General features: G+C 36.4%; 1 protein-coding gene across 3 annotated transcripts in view; it reads right to left on the bottom strand.

Annotated features, from left to right (window-relative positions):
- Positions 1 to 24,449, bottom strand: part of MIPOL1 (mirror-image polydactyly 1) — a 188,123-nt gene that overhangs the window by 124,992 nt on the left and 38,682 nt on the right. For all 3 annotated transcript variants that reach the window (XM_077180462.1, XM_054635670.2, XM_077180461.1), the window contains 3 exons: positions 12,657 to 12,843; positions 10,211 to 10,346; positions 9,163 to 9,268 (listed from right to left, as the gene is read on the bottom strand). In XM_077180462.1, the coding sequence (XP_077036577.1) occupies positions 9,163 to 9,268; positions 10,211 to 10,346; positions 12,657 to 12,843 (429 nt within the window). The remainder of the gene's footprint in view (positions 1 to 9,162; positions 9,269 to 10,210; positions 10,347 to 12,656; positions 12,844 to 24,449) is intronic.

The raw sequence follows: 24,449 nt of genomic DNA, 5'->3' as shown, positions 1-24,449 counted from the left end.
GATCTGGAATACACAGGTAATTTCTGTATGGTAATTATTACCTATCAGTACCTAAATATATTTGTTTGCTATGGCTTCTCCAGAAAATTATGTCCGGTTATCTAGCACCATAACAGAGGCACTTCACAGAGAACCCTTTCCATAAAGCTGCAAGTGGAAACACTATGCAATTTTCACCTTGAAAACAACTGCTGCAATGAATTGAAAGTTGTCTAAAATAACTGAAGATTTGGCACTTACTACTATTATGAGGTTAATTATTTTCTAGTTTAGCTAACTTCTTTCTGGCCTGTTCAAGTGCACCACTTCTGTCAGACCTTAGAACACCCTCACCTCAGCATGAAACCCCACAGTTCGTTGACTCCTGCAATGGATCTTGAATGTACATGTACACATAGAGTGACTGTCTTTTGGCATATCTCAGTCCCTCTCTGCATAAATATGGCCAGTGGTAATAATGACTATACAGGCTTTTAAAAAACATATTTTTTTCTTCTTTGTCATTAAACCAACGTAATGTACATGTAACAGTATGAAAGCATTCAGAAAAAGATATTTTTCAAGTTATTTAAGCATGCAGCTTATCTGAAATCCTACCACCCCTGACAGCAGCTCAGATGCTAATTGCCTTTGAACAGTGAACCCTTCTCCCACCCAAAAGTCTATTACAAACCACTGTCTTTTAACCAGCAGCTATGAAAAGTAACTTTATTGAGCAATTCTTTCTTGTTGTTTTCTTATCCTTCCACTAAAGTAAAGCATTGGTGTAAATATCCCACAGACCAGATCGCCAAATTGCATCAAAAAATTCTATATCATTCATGTAAATTCTATATTTTATATATATATATATATATATATAAATTCATGTCACTTCTATGTCATTCTATATCAATTAAAAGTGTCTGGTTTTTAGTTCTGTTTCTTAAAAGTAATATTGCAAGTTCAATACTAAAACAGATTAGGGAAAATGCAGAAAACCATGTAAGATGCTTGCATAGTAATCTAAGTTTAAAAACAAAAGATACTTAGATACATGGCATATTAATACAACATAGCAATACTGACACTTCCAAAAGAGGTTACTTATTTGAAAAATACTTAAAGACCTCATCTAGCTCATTTTAATGGTCTATGGATGACTAAGTCACCTGATCTCTTCACCAGCCAAAGCTCAATTTAGGTTTGATTTTTTTTTTTACCCAGTGGCTATACATTTCTGACTCCTATCTAACATTTTTTTAATTCTTTTTTTCCTACTCTAGGGAATATTATCACAGTCACATGATTGCAGGTAGTCTGAACATTCCCCATTCACACTGAGCTATGGATGAGTCACCAAGTAGAAGTTCAGGACCGTAAGGACCACAGCATGCTTGAAATAAGTGAAATGCATACACATTTAGGTCTCAATGGAGCAGCAAAGCAAAACATTTTGTGCCATATCTAGGAAAACAAGTGATGTATAAGCTGTCCAGTTAGAGTCTATGAAAGAGTGACATGACATTCCTTCATGCTAGAAAGAGTAAAAATTATCCAGATTATCATCCCTATGCTTCTTTAAAATGTGAGGTAAAAAATTATTAATACCAAGTCATGCTTCTAAATTCCATTCAAGATATGACATATCCAGCAAAATACTAACTCCATACTGCTACACTGACTAGGTGCCTGACCCAAAGGAAAAACAAGTCCAGCTACTTTTTCACCAACTGCTCTGGTCACCATTACAAGGTTTTCCTTGGAGACCTTCTAGTGGCATACCAACCACCCCTATCCTTTCCGTCTTGAGGCCTGACCAAGAAGAAACACAAATTTGTACAGAATTCATATTTCAGGTAAGAAAATGTCACACCTAAATGCAGTATGAATAGTCTAGTATTAAGCTAAAATTAATTGTGTCATTTACTAATTCATATATAAATATATAATGGCATTCAAGAGTTAAAATATTTAAATCCCAGAGAACTGAATTAAGAAAAAAGGATTATTTTCCCATGCTTGCAAATATTGTAGTTTATAAAAGTACAGCACTTTTAGTTTAGTTGTATAAACTTTATTTTTTTAATATTTTAATAACATCTTTCTCCTTGTAACTAAAACCCCTGCACACTCTAAAAGAGCTCTTTATTTTAAAAGAATCATTATGCTAAACTCATCAATTCTAAAACATTTTTAGTTTTTAGTAAAGAAAACAATTGTAAACAGAGAGCTTTTGTAAGGTAGATAGCTATTACAAAGTTCACTTAGAAAATCAATATAGCATTTTAGCTGGAATTTGCTCATTAAACACCCACAGCTCTAATGCAAATTATGATGGAATGAATAAAGCAAATACATATGCTTCTTTCTTTTTATTAAATGTAAAATCTACTGTTAATTGCATCTGGTATGTCATATAAACTTTTCTCCTTAACTATTAAATGGAAGCTTTTACAAAAGTCATTAGAGATTCTCTTTCTTTGACTTGTATAAATTTCAATATTTGTTCAGTAAAGGTTCACAGCAGTTAAATTACATTAACAAATATTATTAGCTACTATGTAAGCCAACTAAGTAAAATACTTATATTGCAGGTAAAACAAATCAATGGGTGTTTACAATAATATTTGGATATGTCCATTTTTAAACAAGCTTATCAAATCTCATGTAATTCTTAGTCAAATGAGAGAGACTCAAAGTAGATTTTTTTATCCCAAATACTCAAATTTGTTTAGTAAGCTAATTGTTTTCTAATATGGGCAAAAGTAAATATGAAGAAGATGAACCATACCAAGTATGAGTTTACTGAGTCAAAGCAGTGTACATATTTTCTTAGTTGAACCTGATTCTTTTGGCAAACTTATCTCCTATACTTTTTAAACCACCTTTAAAACAGCACTACTGAGAAGGTGTGCTGGAAATCATTCTAGTTTAAACAGTGTTTCATGATTTCCCAAACATGGAACTTTGGGGGAAGCAAGGAAAGCACAAGTCCCAGGATAAAAGTCTGTTTGCTTATTTCCTAGAGGTCATCAGTGTAAATAAAATAAACTGAGTAAGAGAGGCAAAAGAGGAAAATGTTGGGACTAAAAACAGAAATCACTTATTTATGGCAGCAGAAATCACTTTTTAAAATTACTCATTAAAAAAAGTAAAATTAAAATACAGGCCAAGTCTTCTAAAGAAAATATGAGATCACTATACACAGTGCTACTGTATTTCAGAAGATACAGTAAATATTATTACACTACAATAACTGGTTTTCAATATAAGTAAGTTTTACATATATATTAAATTTTATTTGACTGTATGGATATATGCTTGTTCTCCTTGCAGAAATACAAACCTGTATGTATTTTTCATCCACTCAAATTAGAAATCAAAATCCTCTGAGATTTCCTTCTATTAAATTTAATGACTGTGCTCACAACTTCTAAATAAGTCAATCTTATCATAGCCAAATAAAGAAAAAAACCCCTGCATTGCCATGAAAGCCTTTAAAATGTGTCATTAATTGGTCTCTGCTTATACATGTTACAAAATGCAGATAATCCCCAGAAATGTTCAAATTCTAAAGCACTTACAGGGTTCTTATTCAGGTTAATGGCAAACTATCAGGAACTCCAGGGCTCACTGTCAACTTAAAAATAGTGTTGACATGTTCTATTACGAAACAGACAACTTAAGTTTCTAGCTCTTTTTGAAAGCTACCATTCATTTACTTTCAGTTATGATGTACAACTGAAAAACTAGAAGTAAAATAGTAATAAGAAGATCATAGGAAAAATACTTAAGGGTTTTCACCAGTCCGTACCAGGAGTTATAGACTAAAAGTAATTTACACCTAAATGTGACTTTATAGATAAAGCAATCTGAACAAACACTGATAGAACACACTGACTTCTTTATTGCTTTGTGTTTGTTGTATGTATTTAGTGCATTGCATTCATCTGCTCCTACATTTCCAATGGTATAAAAAGAGTGTTCTTAATAAAAGGCTGAAGTTGTTTAGTGGCAGCTCTGCATAGGGTTTTCTTTATGTACTCAGATCACAATTCAATTAAAAAAAAATAAAGTGGAAAAGAATAGGAGAGAGTATTATACACAGACCCCAAGGCAGTTCTTGTGAAAGCCAATCCCTGTACAATACTTAAGCCTCTGCCTCTAACACACTAAACACAGCTGACTTCAAAATTCAAACCATAATGCTGTTAAACTTTTTTCTTCAGTAATTGCTGATGCCTGAATATTTACTTTTAGGGGGAAAATATAAACATTGCATTAAAGTTTGCAAGTTATAATTTGTCACATTAAAGGAAAGTTTTGTAACGCCCCAAGAAGTAGATAATTTGCAGACCTTTTTATTCCTGAATAAAACCCAATTCTTTATGCTCACCTAGCACTTATGTGGAAGAAAGGACAGACTAGTCATAAAAAATGCAGAAGAAACTGGCTTGCTTTTTACATACAATTTCCACAGATAAATAGCTTAGTAATTGACATTTTAATCTATGCCAGCTCATCATATATTGTACTTCAAAGAGCTGTATGCAACTTTTTCACAATCAATAATTCTGACAATCTGAAGGAAAAATCATATTATTTCAAATTAAGCTGTTAAAAATTAAGCCAAGAATTTCCCAGTCATGATGCCCCCACCTTGTGGTTTTTTTCTGTTCTTTAGATGGATTGTCTACCTTCCCATACAGAAGATTCAGATCATGCAGCTATTTTCAAAATTGTGTTATTTATCAGGAAATATTTTGAAAATATATTCAGGAAATAGTATTCATAATGAAGCATTTAATAGGACAAACCCCCTAAGATTATACAGACTAATTATGTAAATAAATTATGCACAGAAAACTGGTTTAGGGAAGTATATGCATTACCTTCTTAAACTGTAAAATATCATCCATATTTAGGTTTATAAACATGAGAGTTGGGAACTACTGAGTTCTCTTGGCTAAAGCCCAATATTGGCCTTATTTCAGTTTAATTGGAAGAGGATCTTGAATTCATCTTCTCCATGAGATATCAGGAACCAGGATTTCTGTTTGTACCAAAGGTTAATAAGAAATGTGTCTGCAAAAGTCAAACAGCATTAAATACCAAAAACTGATTATTATTCTGCAGGAGTTGTTCTGTCATTCATAATCTCTCCATGCTCCAACCTTCCACAGCTAATCTTTAATGGATGACATGCAGGAAAGAAAAATAACATCTAAAAAGGGACTCTAAAGTGAGCTTTGAAGAAATGGAAAATACTTTTCTTCTGTGCTGAAAGTTATTGCCACCCAAAGTTTATTACTGGCAAGATTACTTATTTCCTCTCACTTTATGGATATTAAATCAAATTAACTCTAAGCTAACAGCCACTTGGATATTTGTTTTTACTTTTGCTATTAAATCTATTGCATATGCATATTCAGTAATTATTTTTCAAGTTAATTTAGAAAACTTCAAATAATGTTCATGAATATTTCCACACCATATTCAAGAATTCCAAAATACCATGAATGTATATTCACAACATTTTCATAAAAACAGATCCGAAATAGGGACTTCATTGGAGGTATATTGCCCTAGTTTCCAAGAGACTGAAAGTTGTATGATATATACCACCATGTTAGAAGCATTGCTTTCCTCTTTTTCCACACTGTATTTCCTATCATTACCTTGGTCTTTCAGAGAGCATCTACAGTTCTCAGGCAATAAAAATGGTGTGAAATCCCTAACAGGGCTGGACTCAACCTTGCTGAGCTGATGTTGATTTAAGAAAGTATTAAATTTTGGTGACATTATTATTAAGATACTGGCATAAAAAAAACCCAACTCATGGAATAGCTGTTGCTACAGAAAGATTTAAGCATAAGTATTTTTATTTTATTTTGTTCAGAATTATTCTTAGTCTCAAATACTCTGATAGCAACAAAAATATTCCAAGAGCTCTGTTTCTGATGCCAACTATCTTATCTTGCTGCAGTAATGGCACTGTGAGAACAGGGCTTTGATATTTTTTCCAGTCTATTACCACTATGCTCTATAACTCTCCCTTACACTCCACCAGCTCCTTCCTCTATAAGTTCATATATATATATATCCCCTGCTTAATTCTTCCATTAGGAAAAAATGAAGTCACTTACTACATCCATCCAAAGTGAGATCTGATCTTTCAGCTCAGTTTTTTGAAGACTCACTCCTTTGCAATGCCTCCATCTTGATTTTTCAGTCTGTCCTCGGAAGATGTATGCTCCTTCCCCTTTTCACTCCCACAGGAGACACCCATTCTCTTTTCTGCTCAACATATGAAAGTTCTGCACACCCAAATTTCAGATCTGGCTATTCTTCATACCCGCTTCCTATGTGGTGTTCCCTTTTTTGCTTACACTATCCTGGTGTCTGTTCTTTTATGATGTCTGCTTCCCTGGCTTTTCCAGATGTTACCTCCACCTCTGTTCTTCTTCATGAGAGGGAGTGAAACTAACAGTAGCTTCTGACATCGGGTCAGAATGACACAAAATCCAACAGAAGAATAATGAATAAGCTACAGGAACCTGTGGTTACTATGTCCACCAGAAACAATAGTCTCTAATGCCTAAAAGTCTGAAATCAAAACTTTAAATTCTCTAATTTTCTTTAGCCATAACTAGCTGACATAGAGATAGGGATCCAAGGAAGTTTTAAAATATGTTTTCAAGGCTAGCTAACAAAATTTAAAAATTAAAACATTCTGAAAATAAGTTATTTACTTCATACAGTATAATACTTTTCTTCCATCATGTTTATCTTCTGCTTTAATTCTACTTTTTCTTCTTTTCTCATGAAGTATTGCACAAATTTACCCTTTTTTTCTTTACTTTTTCTTTGAACAATTTAAAAATCACAAAATGACAGTCTTTGGATTATTTGTTTCTGTAGACTGTTGTAGCTTCATTTCAAAATGCCCTTTGTCTTCACTTTTCAATTCTTTCCATGAGGTAAAACCTATCAATTAGAGGGTTACCTTTCAAAACAGAATTCTAATATTCCTCAAAGTAGATAACACTTTTATGGTGTACCTTTCTTATGTTCTTTACAATATAATTTTGTGGAGTCACTTACTTATCATAAAGTCAGTACTAAGTAATAATAAAAATGCAAACACCCATATTTACAAGCTTCACTATACCATGTGTTATACACACTGCAGTAATTAAACATTAACTAGTAACCTGAAATTGCAGCAGCATGTGTTCTCCCTTCCTCAAAGAACTTAATGCAGGGGGATAAGTTTTTCCTTGAACACACCGTCTGTTCTTTATTAGGTTCTGCTTGTCCATTAGAACTCTCCCCAAGGCTTTTATGAGAGAGACACACACAGGCTTCCACAAATCCAGTCTGGCTCACATAATTCCAGATTTTAAACCATTTATCCAAATTTGGTAACATTCTTAGAACTGTAAGACAGGAAGCAAAAAAAGTGTGAAGTATTAACAATGCTTCCTTTTGGGAAACAGTTTAAGTAGTAAAGTAGCCTCTTGCCCTCTCTCTTCAGCATTTAAAGGATTTTATACTTCCTGTACTCATAAAAGGAGAAAAAAAGATTATTTTTTAAAGGTCATTGTTATTTCACTATGTAGTTGTCTTTAAAATTTGGTTTATTCTTCCTTTAAAAACAGAATAAGCATGTTAAATTATTATTTCCATAATCATGCCACTCTGTTTTGAAGAAAAAATATGCTTAGGACATCAATAGAAAGTTTAGGCAGTAGTGTAGGAAAACAACAATTTCCTAACAAGTATTTCAACCATATCCATAAAAACAAAACTATCTGTGTTTTTGACACACCTTTTTTTCCAGGTTTTAATGAGCAATGAACACCTCTACCAAAGAGAACCATGTACAGAGGTAAAAACACTGGGCAAATATCCAGGAACAAACACAAAACTTCATATTCAAGCCAAACAATCTGCGTTAGCTTTCGGCTGGTGGATATAACAATGACAGACACATAGTGCAGATTCTTCTTTTGTGTGAAAATAAAGCAAGCAGTTATGTGAAATTAAATAAGAGTAAAAATTATGCCTGTATTTAATTTTTTTCCTAAGATGTTGATTAGATTTGACTTTCCCTTCCCCCATCAAGAAAATCTAGGAACTCTCTTTTCCATCTATAATATTCACACTATACCATATTCTCAGGAGTTTGTTATTAAGTGGAATGTCAGCCATCTGTTTTTCAGCTAGAGAGTTTATTATCTGCTCCATTTTCCTGAAGACAGTTACTCCTCCCTTTAGTACAAATATTTTGGGGACAGCTATTAGTACTATTAATACTCTATGAAGTGTGTGTGACCTATGAGGCAACAATTTTACCAAGCTAACTCTTTCTTTCTGAACAAATGATTCAATGAATTTATAAAAGCACTCCCATTAATGTTTTTTAAACACCTTCATGAAAACCTGAGATTATTTTTCATCTACGGGGTACACTGTATACACAGTCACTTTTCAATAATAAGAATGCCCAGCTTTATTACATTAGCAGTTTCCACAAGCACAGAATACAAACTGTCTCCATGCTTGTATGTCTATCCAAAGAACAATTAACAACAAATATAAGCACATGTTCACTTTCAGATATAAACTGAAAAACCTTTCCTTCTGAGAATTCATATAAACTTAATTCACTGGATATATGGCATCATCTGACAAAAATTCATTTTAACTACCAAAAGAGCAGATTTTTCAAGAACAGCACAGGTCCCTGGTTGAGGTGAATGTGAGACTATCTCCAAACACGGAGAGGGGGTAGTATTGCTCTGAACCAGCTAAAACAATAAGTGGTATTTGAACTGCTGGTTGAAAGGTAGAGGCACTGGTAATCATTATTTCCCCTTGTTTGTTCAGGACCTTCCAACAAAACAAACAACCTTTTTGTGATTGGATTGACATGGTGTTAACAATGCATTTAATGCCCAAATCAGTTTGAATACAGGTAAAGCTCCTACTAATACCAGTACCAGGATGTTAAAGCCATCTATTTTCTAAGCAACTCTAAACAGCCACACATAAAAAAAAAAGTCAAATCTTCCCTCCTTTAGCAAATAAAGCTAACATTCACTAGGACACGTCATATAGCAACCACGGGTACTGTATGAGCCATACAGCCATCTGTTAAACGCTTGCCTACTGTACCTGCAATCCTTTCTGCAATCTTAGCTTCTGTAGCTCTGTCTTGCAATTCTAAGTCCAATTTCATTGTCTTCAGCTCCTTGTCCTTTTCAGCCAGCTTATCTTGAAGCTGGAATTGAGCAAGTGGACAGTAAGATTCTTATCTGGTTGAAACTGTCAACAAGTAATTCAACCACAATAAAATTGCAAATAACGATTTCTCACCCCCAAAATACAAATACTAAGCATTAAACCAGAAGTTCAATTTATTATATTTATTTGTTTAAAGAACAAATGTTAAGAATACGATTTTTAACATCTGGCCTATCTTGCTCCGTGAGACAAGTAGCAATGCACATGCCATTGTTTTTATTTGTGATTCTCTTCCTTGGGTTTCACCAGCTGTAGTCCTTCTTGCTGAGGAAGTTCAGAATTGCATGGAATATAATGTAGCTTTTTGCATTAATAGCCTGTTTCCTACCAAGATACAGACATCACAGTCTGAAAAGACTGGTGTAAATGCATATTTTTCATATTCTTCATCAGATGGAAGATTGGTATTCTTTCACATATCAAGGCCTTTCTTTTAAAGGGTATTTACTAAATCTGTTTTTGGACAGATATCTGAACTTGAATATTCAATTACACTTCATGGAAAGACTAGAGACTGTTAGATTTTTTTAGGCACATGCAACCACAGCTAACACTAAAAGCAATGCAGTGTTCAAGGAAGATGGAATTTTCTCCCCTTCAATAAAGCTGAGTTATCAGGGCACATTAATTGGATTCCACCCATGAAATCCTGGTCTAGTCTTTGGTTTTCATTGGTTTCCATCCAGGATGCAAGAATCTATTTCACTGATCAAAAAAGTCAGAGAGTAGGTTGGAGGGTTTTTTTTTAATTCCAGAGAAATAGTTGTTAAGCAAATACTAAAAATCCAAAATTACAGGAAACTAGTGATTGGTGCACTAAAATAAATAACAAAACTAAATCAGACACAGTTTAAAATGTATGTTTTGCAAGGCAATTATAAAAAAGCAAATATTGGTATCTTGACTATCTTAATTGTACCTTTTTATTTTTGGCCCTCAGAGTGTCCAATTCTTTTAAAAGGAATGCAGTTTCTGTTCTTCCACCTAAATCTTCAGCATCATTCCATGAGGATATAAATTCAGGGAGCATCCTGCTATCCTTTCCTTCTACACTGCTGCATTTTTGAAGGGAAAAAAAAATAAATGAAAAATAATTAAAAAAACAGTTGCTGTTCCACCCCTCTGAAACAAAATGCAGAGAAATAAATTATCAAAACTTGTTAACAAACTTGTTAACCACCGCAAATGTATTAAATAGAAAAAATGGATGCCCTTCTGCCACTTCTTAAAGCTGTAATTCTGAAAAGAATCTGCAAATCTGGAATAGTAAATAAATATCCTACAGTACTAAGGCAAAAACCAGATGAATATAAATGGGCTATGAAGCCTATAAACAGCAAATGCTTAAGGAAAGCAAATACTAAAAACCATTGCTTAACACAGAGAAAACAGCAATAAAACATTTGGGGTCAAAGTGATGCTCAGGTCTAAGCAAACCAAATTTTTTTGTAGAATGATTCCACAGGAAGTGATATGAAAATATCCATTAAAAATCTAGGAATTCATCTTGAAGAAATCTGTAAAATGATGGTATGATTCTAAATATTATAACTGACAACAGGATTTCCATACTGTATGTCACCTGGAGTTTTAAAATAACTTACTAGCCATAGACAACTTAAAACAAGACAAGATTCAACGGCCAGAAAAATTCTCTCAAAGTAAGACTCTCATAAAACTTCTTGAGTATCCATTGATACTCACAGATTATTCAGATCTCATTTGTAACATGGCAGCAAAATCAGTACATGAATGATTAGAAAGGAACTAGCAAATATTTATAACATTTGCTTTCTTTAAGCATTTTCTGGTTATACATTTCATAGCTAATAACCAATAAGAAGTAGCCACAGAAAAGCTATACCCTCTGAACTCCTGCTTCCACTGTAGACATTACTTTATTTGTAATTCACATCCTAGAAATATAAAGAAAGCTATCTATTGCTCCAAAGAGTCATTATCTTAGGCAGACAGTTTTCTGTACTCAGCCACCCTTTTTTCACCTGCTTCCATTGTATTTATTTTCTCCTCCCTTCTCCTTAAAACTAAAAATGATAAATCACATTGACAGTACCAGGACCACCATCTAAAACACAAATCAATACTAACTTAACATTTCCTGGATTTTTCTGTATCAATAAATATTAACATATATTCTAATTAAAATCTATTTAGGCAAAGACAGGTTTTGGCATATAGCTTTAGGATCCTACATATAACATGCATGGAGCTACTGATGGTTCAACATGATGACTGCTGTGGGAGGTTAATCTTGGTGTTCCAGACAAGCCTGATTGTCAGTGGGACTGGTGCTGGTGAAAGGTAAAATGAACAATTTTTGGGTGACTCCGTGCTGGGCTGTACCTAAGCAGTCTGGATTATACTTGGCATTTAGTGCAGGATGCATTGCCCTTACAGCAAATCTCAGCTGCTAATGCAAAAAGGCAAAAAGGAAAAGGAAAAAGTCTTAAGAATTTGGTTTGGCCCAAACAGTCACCATTAGATCATAATGAAGATAGCAAAACTGGGTGTAGAATCTGCTAGACGGGTGAGGAATCAGTGTATTTTTCAAAAGTGCGTAATAGGGCTTTGCAGCCTTGGTCCCATTTTCAAAAACAACTCTCATACTCTCAGTTGAAAATTAGTATTCAGACTGCCTAAGTCACTCAAAACTGTTAGCATGTTCCCTAACCAGTAAGCTAGTCAAAGGTACAACTAACCAGCTACTTATACCTTTGTACATTGTGTCACATATAGAATGAGTGTACATATTTCTTAAGACTGCTATAAAGGGCCACTGCTCAGTTAAAACACTAGTGATAAGAAATGACCAAAATTATTGACACAATAAAATCTTCAGAGTCTGTATTAAACTTCTCAATCATATTAGCCAGTGCTCAGATTCCTGTCACAGACTGCTACAAAATACTACAGCTTTTCATCTTCACTCTTCCAGCTTCATCTGGACTTCACCCTGCTTTATTCCTGCTTCCTACTCACTCATCACATTTCAGGTGCTTGTTGTATAAAGCCACAGATACTACTAGGTTTTCAAGATCTGTTTTTTATTCTGTTCAACATGCACCTTCAAAATTCTCTGTAGAGACCACAATCATTGAAATACCCATAATGTGTGATATAAACCATTCCAGTGATCATGTATTCTATGAGTGCTAAAGAATACAGAGGTGAAATGCTACATTCCACAAGGGAAGAAGGGCAGATAGGGTGATTCTAAGTAAAAAGCTGACTTACTGATTGTCATGTGGGAAGCAAATTTCCCTATATTTATTCAAAAAACATGTGTATATTGTCAATAATTTGAATCTAGAAAAATTATATAGAGGGATATTTTCTGGGTTTACCTTGATTCTTCAGAACCAGAATTACAGTTAGGTAGGACTCCTCCTCTTTGACTGGTTACTTGCAAATCTGAAAGTTTCGGTGCTTCAGTTTCTGCCTGGATAAAAAATCCTGTGTGTTTTTGAGAATTCTTATAAAACTGAAGTTCAGCACAAAAGTCTTCTTTTTTCTGATCCAACATGTATGTTTCTAATCGGGAAGAGAAGCAAACACATTTTCTCATTTGGATAACGAAGCACAAATTGAGATTTTTTTATTTGAAAATGGCTTGTTATAAGAATATAATATAGTAGTAGAAAGGAAAAAGTGATTTAGTTTCAGATTCCCAACTTCTTTGTCCCTTCACTAAGGAATGAGACCTGTTACCTACAGCATGGATGGATGTAGGTAGGAATTACAACCCATTTACTGGATTTTTCTCATGGAAACATGAAAAACTCATCATCATTTCCTACGCCCTCCTCCCTCTTAAATGACTTAAAATAATGCTGACTGTAGAAAATTATTTACCTATCTCTTACAAAATTCAGCTCTACTATAGTGAGATATGATGAATTTCTGCTATAGAGAGGGAAAATTTTAGGTTATAACTAGACTCTTATAGTGAGGTTCCTTTCAAATCCATTTTGGCTACAAAAGGAGTATCATCAAGCTGTAATTAGTAACAACAAATTTAAAGCACCATTATTCACTCCTGGAGAGTGTGAGGTACAGGCTCATACAACTAAAGAACTTGAAGAATGCAAAGCAGAAATTGTGCCAAAGGGAAAAATTATCTGATTAAAATGTTGAGTGTGATAGCTAGTTCTCTTAGCTTGGCTACTAGATATTTTTAGGACATACTTCTGATATCAAGGCATTTAAATGAAAGAAAGATCCACATACCACGAATGCTCTTTCATAAAGTAAGAACAAGTACCTTTTAATTATAGAATTATATTAAAAAATGAGAAGGAAGCAGCCTAAAACCACTGGAAATGGAAAAAAGGTGCATATATTTTTCATTCTTTCATTTAGATTAGTAGAGAACAAACATTGGAGCTTTTGCTTATTTAATAAAGTTAGTGTTTCCAAACGTTTTGGATAAAATATCGGGCATATATTATTTGATCCACCTTATAACATCCTCCTCAAAAATAGTAAGAAACTGTCTATACAGTTGAAATCAAGTAGAAATAGACCAAAATCACAAATCAATGACTATCATGTGGCCATCCTGCAGGTAAACACAGCTGTAAGCACAGTTTCCAAGTAAAAAATACTGAAAACTGTTTATCAAGTGTATTGCAACAGATTCCTCTTTCCTTAAATGAGGAAAGACACAAGATCTCAGGCAACAGCCCAAGGGCCCCAAGAGATGACTTGGGAATTGGCTGGAGTCAGTTTAACAACTTCCAATATGAAGCTATGTGTTACCACCTCCAGGAAAAAAGTTATGGGACTCACTGCTCATCTGTATTCTCTGCATCCACTTCAGCACAAACTTATTTGAATCCACTCTAACCATTTCTGTAAACTGCAACCACTGATCTTTACACTAGATTAAACAACAATCAACAGAGTATCAGCATCTTTGTCTTTTGATAAGTACAATACTACTTTCAGTACTGTGACTGAAATATGTTCCTCATAACATTTCACACCTAGTGCAGAAAGAACACAAGGCACAGACACCTGGATTCTTCAAAACAAGTATATGCTGTTTCCACTGGATTGAAATCCTGCAGGTTTTTGAGCAGATTTCCTCTGAAGTGCTGCTACATCTAAAAACTAGATTTGATCTCTTACTCCTCCTTATAGTAGGGAGCAAGGATCTCTAAAGAAATGTATGTTAAAAAAACCCCACCAAATATACTCCAAGAATCTGTCTCAGTTTGGGAGTGACAATACGTAAGGGCAAAACTTTGAATCCTTTCCAGTAAGTACTACCTGAAAACTAACCTAGTCTGAGTTTCCATACTTGCAAAGCATTTTATAGGGAGTTGTGTTTCCCATTTGATTTATATTACAAAGAACTTCCTATGAAATATCCTGTTCACTTCTCACTTTTCAGACACAGTATCTGTATAAACGCAGTTGCAAATTATGCTCCAGGGGAGGTGCAATGCTTCACTTGCCATGACAACTTTTCCTCCTCCTCCTCTTTGGGCATCCACTTATTCTATAAGCTATATATATATTTGAAGTGCCTCAAGCAAAGTGTGTCACACTCTATGGAAGAATTCAAGCACAATGTATATCTATTGAAATAACCAGTGACAGTATTGCCAGGAAGCTTTGTTCTTTGTTTAGCTAAACAAAGAGTAGAGTACCTACCAAAGTAGTAGGTACTCTACTTTGGCCCTATGAAAGTTGGAGAAGAAAAATCTCACTTCAGAGAGCTAAGAACTTAGGATGATGTTTTAGGCCGCTTCTCCTCCCTTAGCATGAGAGCGAGTTTTTATTTTTTTCACAGTTCCTGTTTTATTAATTTGCTCCTTTCATTCCAGGATTTAAGAAGTGACCACAGAAGAGTCACTGAAGTTGGCAGAGACCACTGGAAATCACCTTTCTGGCACCTCAATCATTTTTAACTGGAAGTTGTCCCCAGCCACTTCCAGATCACCCGAGCCCTGCTGTTGTCCTTTCAGCAGATCATTAACATCACTGTAGTATCCCATGAGAACCTGGACCTTTGAACATGAGAGTTCTTCCAATTCTCTGAAGAAGGCCTCACCTACTTACTCAACCCTCCTCCATGCCCCTCCCTCTTAAGAGAAGGATCAAGGCAAACACCACCTGGGCTCCCACACCCCGATCATCATGCCTGGAGCCATACAGTCACATGCAACACTTCCCAGGCCACCCCTGCAGTATCACTAATGCCTACAGAGAAGAGCAGCATGGAGTAAGAGGGCCAGATGAGCATCAGCAGGCTTTCTGTAACATTCTGAATATGAGCTGTAAACAAGAAGAAAAGGTCTCTAGATGACAGGTCAGTTCAGAAGGCAGATTTTTATTTTTAAGACCAGAAGTGAACATGACTGCATGATGAGGTAAATATCTGCATTAGCAGTTACACTTCTGATAAATCCTTGGGCCATGTCAAGATAAGTGTTTTTAACTGTAAATTACTGCAGCTAAAGAAAAAAAAAAAGAGAATTTAGAATAGTACTAGAACTGTGTTAGTATTTATTAATGCTAATGCTGCCTCTTTAGACAACATTCATTTGCAGGACACCTTTTCATCCAGATTCAAATCCCTCAAGCACATGGGTAAGACTAAGTAGCATCACAGGAAGGCTGTAAGTGGCATTCTTGGAAATATTAGGTGAAACACAGAGGATCTGTCTTTTCTCCACTGGCTTTTAAGAGAGAAGATGATGGCAGCCTCTTCCACCCAAACCTGAAAGCACTCTGCCCATGGGCATTAAGGTGAGAGGTTTTTACTCATTTAATAAAGCTGTAATGTTTTTTTTTTAATCAGCATGCAAAATTTGTCAGTAGAATGCTTTGGGGAAGACATTTTGAACACTGTCAGATCAATGGACATAGGACTCAATTTATTTTTAAAACCACTTTGTTCTTCATACAGCCCATGACCCCCACATCAAATAATTTATGCTTTGATACATGGTAGCTTGTCTTGTTGCTAAACTAAGTAGCAATTTTAATACATGCCCTTCAGTGCTTTTTTGCTCATGCCTCCTGCAAACCGTATCGTGCACTAATTACCAATGCTGCAGACACACACTGGGGAGTAAGTAGCATTTGCAATAATCAGGCTGCACAGGGAACATCAGAGAAAGGGTAAAACAGCCCTGCAAGCTTTGGAAAAAATTATGTAGATTTCATTAAGTGGTACCACCACTGCTGATTCTGGTTCTTGAGTATACTAAACAAATTTTTTTCCATATAAAATGGTACAAGTTCAGTAGCCCAGATTAATATTTCACTATAGGGAGAAGCTGAACAGCTGATCTTCTGTATGTATTTATCTTGAATGAATAGCTTGTTCACATTGCGGGAAAGAAAAGCAAATGTTAAGAAGAAGGAATATGAAGACACTAGAATTAAATCTGGGAATTGATTGTGAGGGACGTTAGGGGAAGATAATGCTGTCATGGCTGGAAACAGTAAAGGCAGAACAGAATTCAATGTTGTTAAGCTGGGAGTGGTTAAAAAGTCAAGTAAAAACATTAAACACATCATACTGCGCAGACACCCACTATTCCTCACAGCTTCTTCTGAGAAGTGGGGGATAAGCACCGAGATCAGGGAAAGCACAGCATTAGAGAATCCCACACCAACAGTGATAAATGCACAGAAGGTGCAGATTCAACTGGAAGACTGAAGAGGCAATAGCATCCCTTGTTGCGCCACTTAGCACATTCAGCTGTCCCATCATCCAGCAGAAACTGAGTGGACACCCCCTTCCCTCTGTCTTTCAGCACCCTACTAAAATGCACTGATCACCTCAGAGGTTTGCAGGGAAATCTCCACAGAATAAGAGTAAGGGAAAAAAAACAAAACCCAATGGAACATGCACACAGGCTACGGATTTGGTTGCAGATAATATGGGGACACTAGAAGCTCCAGGTGCACCAATCAGCTTCAAGTGTAATAGTACTTATGGCTTGCTACCTATAGCTTACTAGTATTTGTTTTAAGCTGGTCTGTGGCATGTACATAGTATGTTCTCATCTGTCTGCAAAAGACTGCATGAGGGAACCAACCCCTAGCAGGATGGCAGTAAGAGGCATAATAAGAAAAAGCAAAAGCAGAAAGGAAGAGAATGAGCCATAGACACCCTGGTAGCAGGAGCAAAGATGACTGCAAATTCATAGCTATGACACTGTGACACTTTCAGATTAACTACATTTGAAAATATGTAGAACAAAACATTGTGCTGTATTTGAGGTAGTCAACCTCAATTAATAAAAGCCTCCAGAATTCCTCCTGTTAATCATAGAGTCATAAAATCTTTTGGGTTGGAAGAGACCCTAAAGATCATCTAGTTGCAATTTCGCTGCCCTAAGCAGGGAGGCCACCCATGAGATCAGGTTGCCCAGGGCCCCATGCAGCCTGGCCTTGAAAACTTCCCAGGACAGGGCATTCATAAATTCTCTAGACAACCTGTTTCAGTACCTCATCACTCTGTGGGTAAAGAATGTCTCCAAGTATCTTACCTAAATCTCTCCTCTTTTAATTTGACACTGTTTCCCCTTGTCCTATCATCTACCTGTGTAAAAAATTGCTCTCCCTCTTTTTTTATAAGTCCCCTTCAAATACTGGAAGGTCCCAGTGACATCTTCCCAGAGACTTCTCTTCTCAAGGCTGAAAAACCCCAGCTCTCTCAGCCTGTCTGTCTTCACAGGACTTGTTCTCCAGCCTTCTGATCATCTTCCTGGCCAAGTCTGGATTTGCTGCAACAGGCCCACACTTTTGTCCTGGGGTTCCCAGACTGGATGCAGTACTTCACATGGGGTCTCACAGGGGCAGAGTGGAAAGGTGCAATAATTTTCCTCAACTTGCTGGCCAGACTTCTTTTGATGCAGTCCAGGATGCTGTTGACTGTCTGGGCTGCAATCACATATTTTTTTCTTCTCAGTCTAAACAAAAACACAACTTCAATGTCTGTGAGGGGTTTTTGTTTGTATAATATCAAACATTTTGAATTTCAAAGAAGAGGGAATATTCACTATCCAACAAAACTATCTATGCAAAGAGCCACCCTGGCCCTATACAAAACTAACCTGTTTCCACTGGAATAATAGGACACACTTCCTATGGTTTAAAAGAACTTGATTTTGCCCCACTGCAAATCACACCTCTACAACACTTGCTGCAATAACTATGCATGTAAAAGCATTACTTTAGAACTTCACCTTCATTTCCACTTGACTAACTGCTATTCTTTATCATTGGCTTTCAAATTATCTAATGTTTTTCCTACAATAATAAGACTAAAAACGTAGCCTGATGGCCACTAAATTTTCAAGCCATGCAAATGAAATTAGTACTATGGCCGAATATTCCTTTTTGAGCTGAAAATGATGAGTCAACCATTTTGTCAAAAGACAAACATTCATTCACTAAGCTATTTAACTACTGGAACTTCTACCAAACAGAATGACTGTGAAAGACTTAGACTGTTCCACAGTTTGCCCTTTACTGAATGATTAAAAGGCATCAATCCTGAAAATGAGTAGGAACTGAAATTCAAGGCTTTTGTAGGCATAAATATGCAAAGAAAGAAAATGAGTCTGGTGGAAGAAATCTGATCCTATTGTCTGACATTAATGATACGAGTTGGTTTAGGTCTTATGCATTTTCAGAATGCCTGTACTTTCCTTTTTCATTCATATTTGAGCTAATACAGATGCAATATACATGCATATGTCAAAGGTGCTCATTACTTTTGACTCATTTCCTTACTGGTTTATCTTTCCCATGACCTACAAAAAAATTCAGAGTTAATCCTAAAAAAAGTGCTGTACCTAATTTTCAAGAAAGTAATTCCTATTTCAGGAAACAATTACAAAAGGTCAGTAATAAAAGGTCCATAATACATGCTTTCTCCCAAACAAGCAACATGAAAAAGTGAAGCTTTATTGTCTTTGGACTTACTACAGATTTACTTATCTTAGCAATTCTTCTTCAGTGCAGTGTAGTATACTGAGACCAAGTAATCTGCAACTAAGAGCAAATGGCTGTCCCTTCATAATGCAGTTTCCTGATGCTTAAAGAAAACAGCAAGCTTCAAGTTATATAGTATTCAAGATTATTCAGTAGGACTCTAAGATCTCACTAAATCACTTCTGTAGCATGGAAGAATGGCAGTCATAGGAACCTGATAACAGGCAAAGACTGAGCTCAGAGTAGATTCGTAAAACAAAGCTAATTCCTTTTATTTCTCTGTGCTCTGCCCAGCCAAAGTACTATGTAAAAAGCCAAAGTACCTTCCAAACCCTTGGCAGTAGCAAAGAGGAAATCACAACATAGATGCATTGTCCATTCAGTGCCCCAAATATACATGACCATGGGCTCTGCAGAGAGCATCATGGGTCAGCTCAAAAGGATGGGGACTATCGAATAACATTTAAGTAACTCTTACTCATAAAGGTCCTGGATTTATCTCTGAGATAGTATATCTCCTCTCACTTTAAGATACACAAGACAGATAGTCATTGAAATAAGACTTGAAAAGAACATTTTTATAGAAACTCTTAGTGATATTTTTTAGGACGTGCGTAAGTGCTGCGATAGTAATTTTAAAGCCATTGAGACTAAGGCACAGAGTGATGAAGTAACTGCATTGAGGTCATTGAGCAAGCTATGTGTCCTGGTTCCAGCTGGGACAGGCTTTATTTTTGCAGTAGACAGGAGGGTGCACGGCCAGCACACAGAAGTTACTCTATACCAACTCACACCATTGCCAGGGGCAGGGGAAAGGAACTCTTCCAGGGAGAAGAGGTTCCTTCTGGGCATGAAAACGTGGCAGAGGGAGCTGTCCGGTATTGCCTACTTAAGGGGGAAGGGATGGTTGGGGGACTGGGGGTGTGGTTTCTGTGTGAATCGTTTCTTTTCTTATTCCCTCTGTCATTAGTATTGTTGCTGTTACTGCTCAGTTTCTTATCTCATTGCTGTACCCAGTAAATTGCTCTTATCTCAACCCATGATCTTTGCTTTTCCGGCCTCAAATTGGAGGGTGGAGAGGGAGTGGCACATGGTTTTAATGGAAGAATTAATTGGAGAATACCATTCCTAAGCCAAGACAACCGTAATTGGAGCCCAGTGTGAGGCATAAAGGGTTGAGATTCAACAGATCTGCCCAGAGCAGGTTAGAAACAAATTTGATCTAAGTATTTGTTGTATTAGGTCCAGAGGCAATGCTCACAATGTTGCTTGGGCTGTTCAAATGGGTATTATTATATATAACCATGTATATAATCCCACATATACTTGTCACTATGATATTTTTCAGAGCAGGGAGAGGGATCAGGGTGCCTTTGTTGCTGTACTGTGGGATATCAGCTAATGACATGATAACATCAAGGACAATGAAAGTAATTTGGGATGTGTACTCAGTGTTTCTCTCCTATCCTTACTCAGGTACTGCCTCTGGGGGTCCATTAACAATTATACCCAGTCTGTGGGAAGAACAGGGGGGATGACTTTCCCTAGCTTTTCACCCCCTTTTTCTCCTTCAGACCTGTTAAAACAGCTTTTGACAACTTTTAATTCCTGCTGGATGTTAAGGAAAGTATATTCTTGTTGCTAAGTCTGACACTTCTCCTCAGTGCAGTCTACACCATATTTAGAGTCAGGACAGAGATTTCTAGGGAGGTCATTCAGAGATCTGCCCTGAGGGTGGATGGTCACGAGTGGCATAGAATATGGGAGAGAATGGGCCAGTTTTTGGGAAAATTCTCTGCTCCAATGGTTTGGCAGTTCACCCCTGAACCAATACAAGACCCTGTTTAAAGTGACAGAATGCTGCACTGTGAGGAAAATGCTGTGGCAACTTCAGAGAGGAGCAATTTATTGCAGTGTGCTGGGCCCTGGCTACTCTTTACTGGACACAGCTCAATACTAGAGAACACCCTCCAGGGAGGAGTAGAAAAGCAGACCTACAGGCACCATGGCCTCATTGTAGCTGAACCAGGGGAACAACCGTGCCAGTAGCAGTTGCCCCTACACAGAAGAAGAAATCCAAGACCAAATCAGTTTTCTTAGCGAGGAATAAAGAGGAAACAGGGCCCACAGAACAGAAGAAAGAGGCAGGGCCAGAGATAATCACTTGATCCCTATTACCTCAGGAGAAGGTATTTTGAGGACCCAAAAGAGCATCATTGAGTTTTTGGGACAGCTGCTGTGGAGACAGAAGAAATTAGACAGCTGAATACCTTTCCTGGTGTCTCAGAAGACTCTGTTCTTTGAGTGTCAGCAAGCCTAAGTGGGCTTGAATAGGAAACCCCAATTGCCCAGGGATTTTGGAAATCATCACTAACAGGCCTGAAGGCAAAAATTTTGGATTATCAGGTGGAAAATGTCCAGATCCCAGCAATGACAGGGTTAATTTTTGTAGTAGCCAGGAAGGGACATAGGCAGGACACAGACATTATTCTATACCACCTCACCTCATGAGGACTGTTTTCTGGTGCCTTCTGGTCCACAAAATGTGTTGGAGGGAGCCATCCAGTACTGACCATTACTGGGGGAAAAGGGTGGTCTATTATTGAGTGTGCTGCGGTGTGTGTTTTTCTCCTGAATTGTTTCTTTTCCTATACCCTCTGTCATTAGTATTTTTGCTGTTATTGTTAATTTTCTTATCTCATTGCTGCTCCCATTAATTTGCTTTTCTCTGAACCTGTGATCTTTACCTTTTGTGGCTCCAGTTGGAGGAATGGGGGGGAGCTGCATGAAGTTTTAGTGGAGTGCTGAACTGGATTAGGAATACCATTCCTAAACCATGACACCATAACAGAAGGAAAAACTGCAGACGTCGAAGGCGCTGGATCCACACTGCATCTTGGAGCCTGTGCTACCTCAGTGATGGCCTTCCCTGCTCTTTTCTCCTGCTCAGAGATGTCAAATTCTACTCTTTTCTGTCAGAGATGTTTTAGAAACTAATGTCTACTGTACTTCAAGAAAAAAATACCACTTTTACTTTGAATGGCTAACTCACATTTACAGAATAAAAAAAATTAGCATTAATTGTAAATAACTAAAATAGTATCCTTTGACACTTCTTTATGATGATAATTTTAATTCACATGACAGGTTAGGTTACAGTATTTGTATACTGGAAGACAGTTGTGCAATGTACAATATAATAAAACTTCCTGTAATTTCAATATTAGGCAGAATAAAGGAAATGGCCTTTTAAAAATTATATTAAGTATCATTCTAATGCAAAGAACTTCCAAACAATTCAAACTGCTTTAGAAGCCAGTCAGGTGAACACAACAATGCCATTCAAATATTGATCAAATATACAATTCAAAAATTGATCTCTGGCTATAGCTAAGCATTTAAGTTGTCCAAAAAAAAACCTCAGAAGTTTAATGGTTTGTGCATTTTTTAATTCCTTAAAGAGAACAGTGAATCCTGTTTTAGCAACATAAGTTGGGGGACATCTGTGTTATTTTGAATGCTTCTGTATTCACCTGTACTTGTGTAGAACCCTGGCAACACCCTTCATAAAGAAATAAATTGAGAAAGAGATTAAGAACAGTTGGCAGTTATTCTGGCAAAGGCAATTTTTTACAATTCTCCAAGGATTCTGATTATTTTAGTAACAATGTTTCTTCGCCTGACTCCCTCACTAAGTCTTTTGTCCTCCTCTTCTGCATCTAAACAGCAATTGTGTACAAACTGTTGAATATTTAAAATGGAAAAATGCTACTCAGTCTTTAATATATGTGGCAAATCATTATATTGGTATTCACTGCAGTTAATCGTGATGCATTTATTAATGTGTAAATATCAGACATTTCCTTTGGCATTCCACTCTCCGTTTGCAATTCATTAACATACTGTTATTTTAAAATATTAGTCTCTAAGAAGACACCAGATTTTCATTGGACTGGTCTCACAGTTGAAAAAGCATTTTTATATTCTGAATGCATCAAAACAGCAGAATCACTAGGCAGACAGTAAGTGGGATTCACTGAAACACAATGTTAGTTCTAATGGATGGATGATTGTGTTTGGTCTTCAGAAACTTTGAAGTATAGGTAAGTCTTGATCACACAAATTAATAAATCCTAAAGCTGGAGTTAACAATAACCATTACACCCAAATTCTGCAGCTTAGCCCAGCCAATTTTTCAAAAGGTCAGGTTGTGAACTGGAGAAGATCAGGGAGGTCCACCGCATAGCTTTGTTGCCAGGCATCTCTCGTCTGGATTGTTGCAGGCATTTATTAGTATTCGTCAGCAGACTCAACAAAGCAAACAAGAAATTCAAGCACGAATAATAAAATGAAATGCTGCTATATAACCCTTTGTCATTCAGCAAATATGGGACTTTTTAGCTACATTGTTCCTAAACCTGGGTTACTACTTTAATTTTTCTCCACAGTGCTGACTGAATGAGTATGCATGTGTGTTAAATGCAGAGCTCCCTTAACAACTGCAGGACTGCCATTTAATCTGTTGGTAGATGGACCATTTCCTGTGGGAACTCCAGCTATGATTTCCAGATCCACCAAATAAATCTCAGATTAAGATTCCAAATGAAACCTGCCTTTGGCAGATAAAAAATGTCAAGATGGATATAAACAGTAAAATTATAAATTATCTAGGTGTTGCACGATGACTTGATGTGCGTTTTTTGTTTACACTTTCCCTGATATCACAACTATACAAGGCATTCATCAAATGTCACACTTTCATAATACTGGAGGCATCATTAAAACTGTTTGGCTAAGGACCTTGAAGTGTTTAAGCAGTAGCTCAAAAGTATATTTGTGCAAAGTAGAAGAATAAATTTACATATCAGCAGCAGCTCATAAGGGATGGGTAAATATTCTGTTTATCTCTCATTGTAATTCAGGTTAGTTTAAATACAGGGTTTCAGGATATCATTACAGCCTATATGGAGTCATTACATAATTTCCAAACATAGTGTCTGCTGGAGTTTTACTAAGCATGCTGTGTTTATGTTTTCTAAACCAACTAAAAACAAAGTAAACCCTCCCACCCCATTTGTCTTTTGCTATTGTCATATCAGACAATTGCTTTTCACATATAACCCCCTTCCATTATCTAAATCTTAATGATCCAGAACTCCCTTTTATCTAGGCAGGGT

This window comes from Agelaius phoeniceus, chromosome 6 (assembly GCF_051311805.1).
Source record: "Agelaius phoeniceus isolate bAgePho1 chromosome 6, bAgePho1.hap1, whole genome shotgun sequence".
Classification (NCBI taxonomy): Eukaryota; Metazoa; Chordata; class Aves; order Passeriformes; family Icteridae; genus Agelaius; species Agelaius phoeniceus.
Note: the sequence above shows the minus strand (reverse complement) of the source record. Positions and strands in the feature narration are given on the sequence as shown.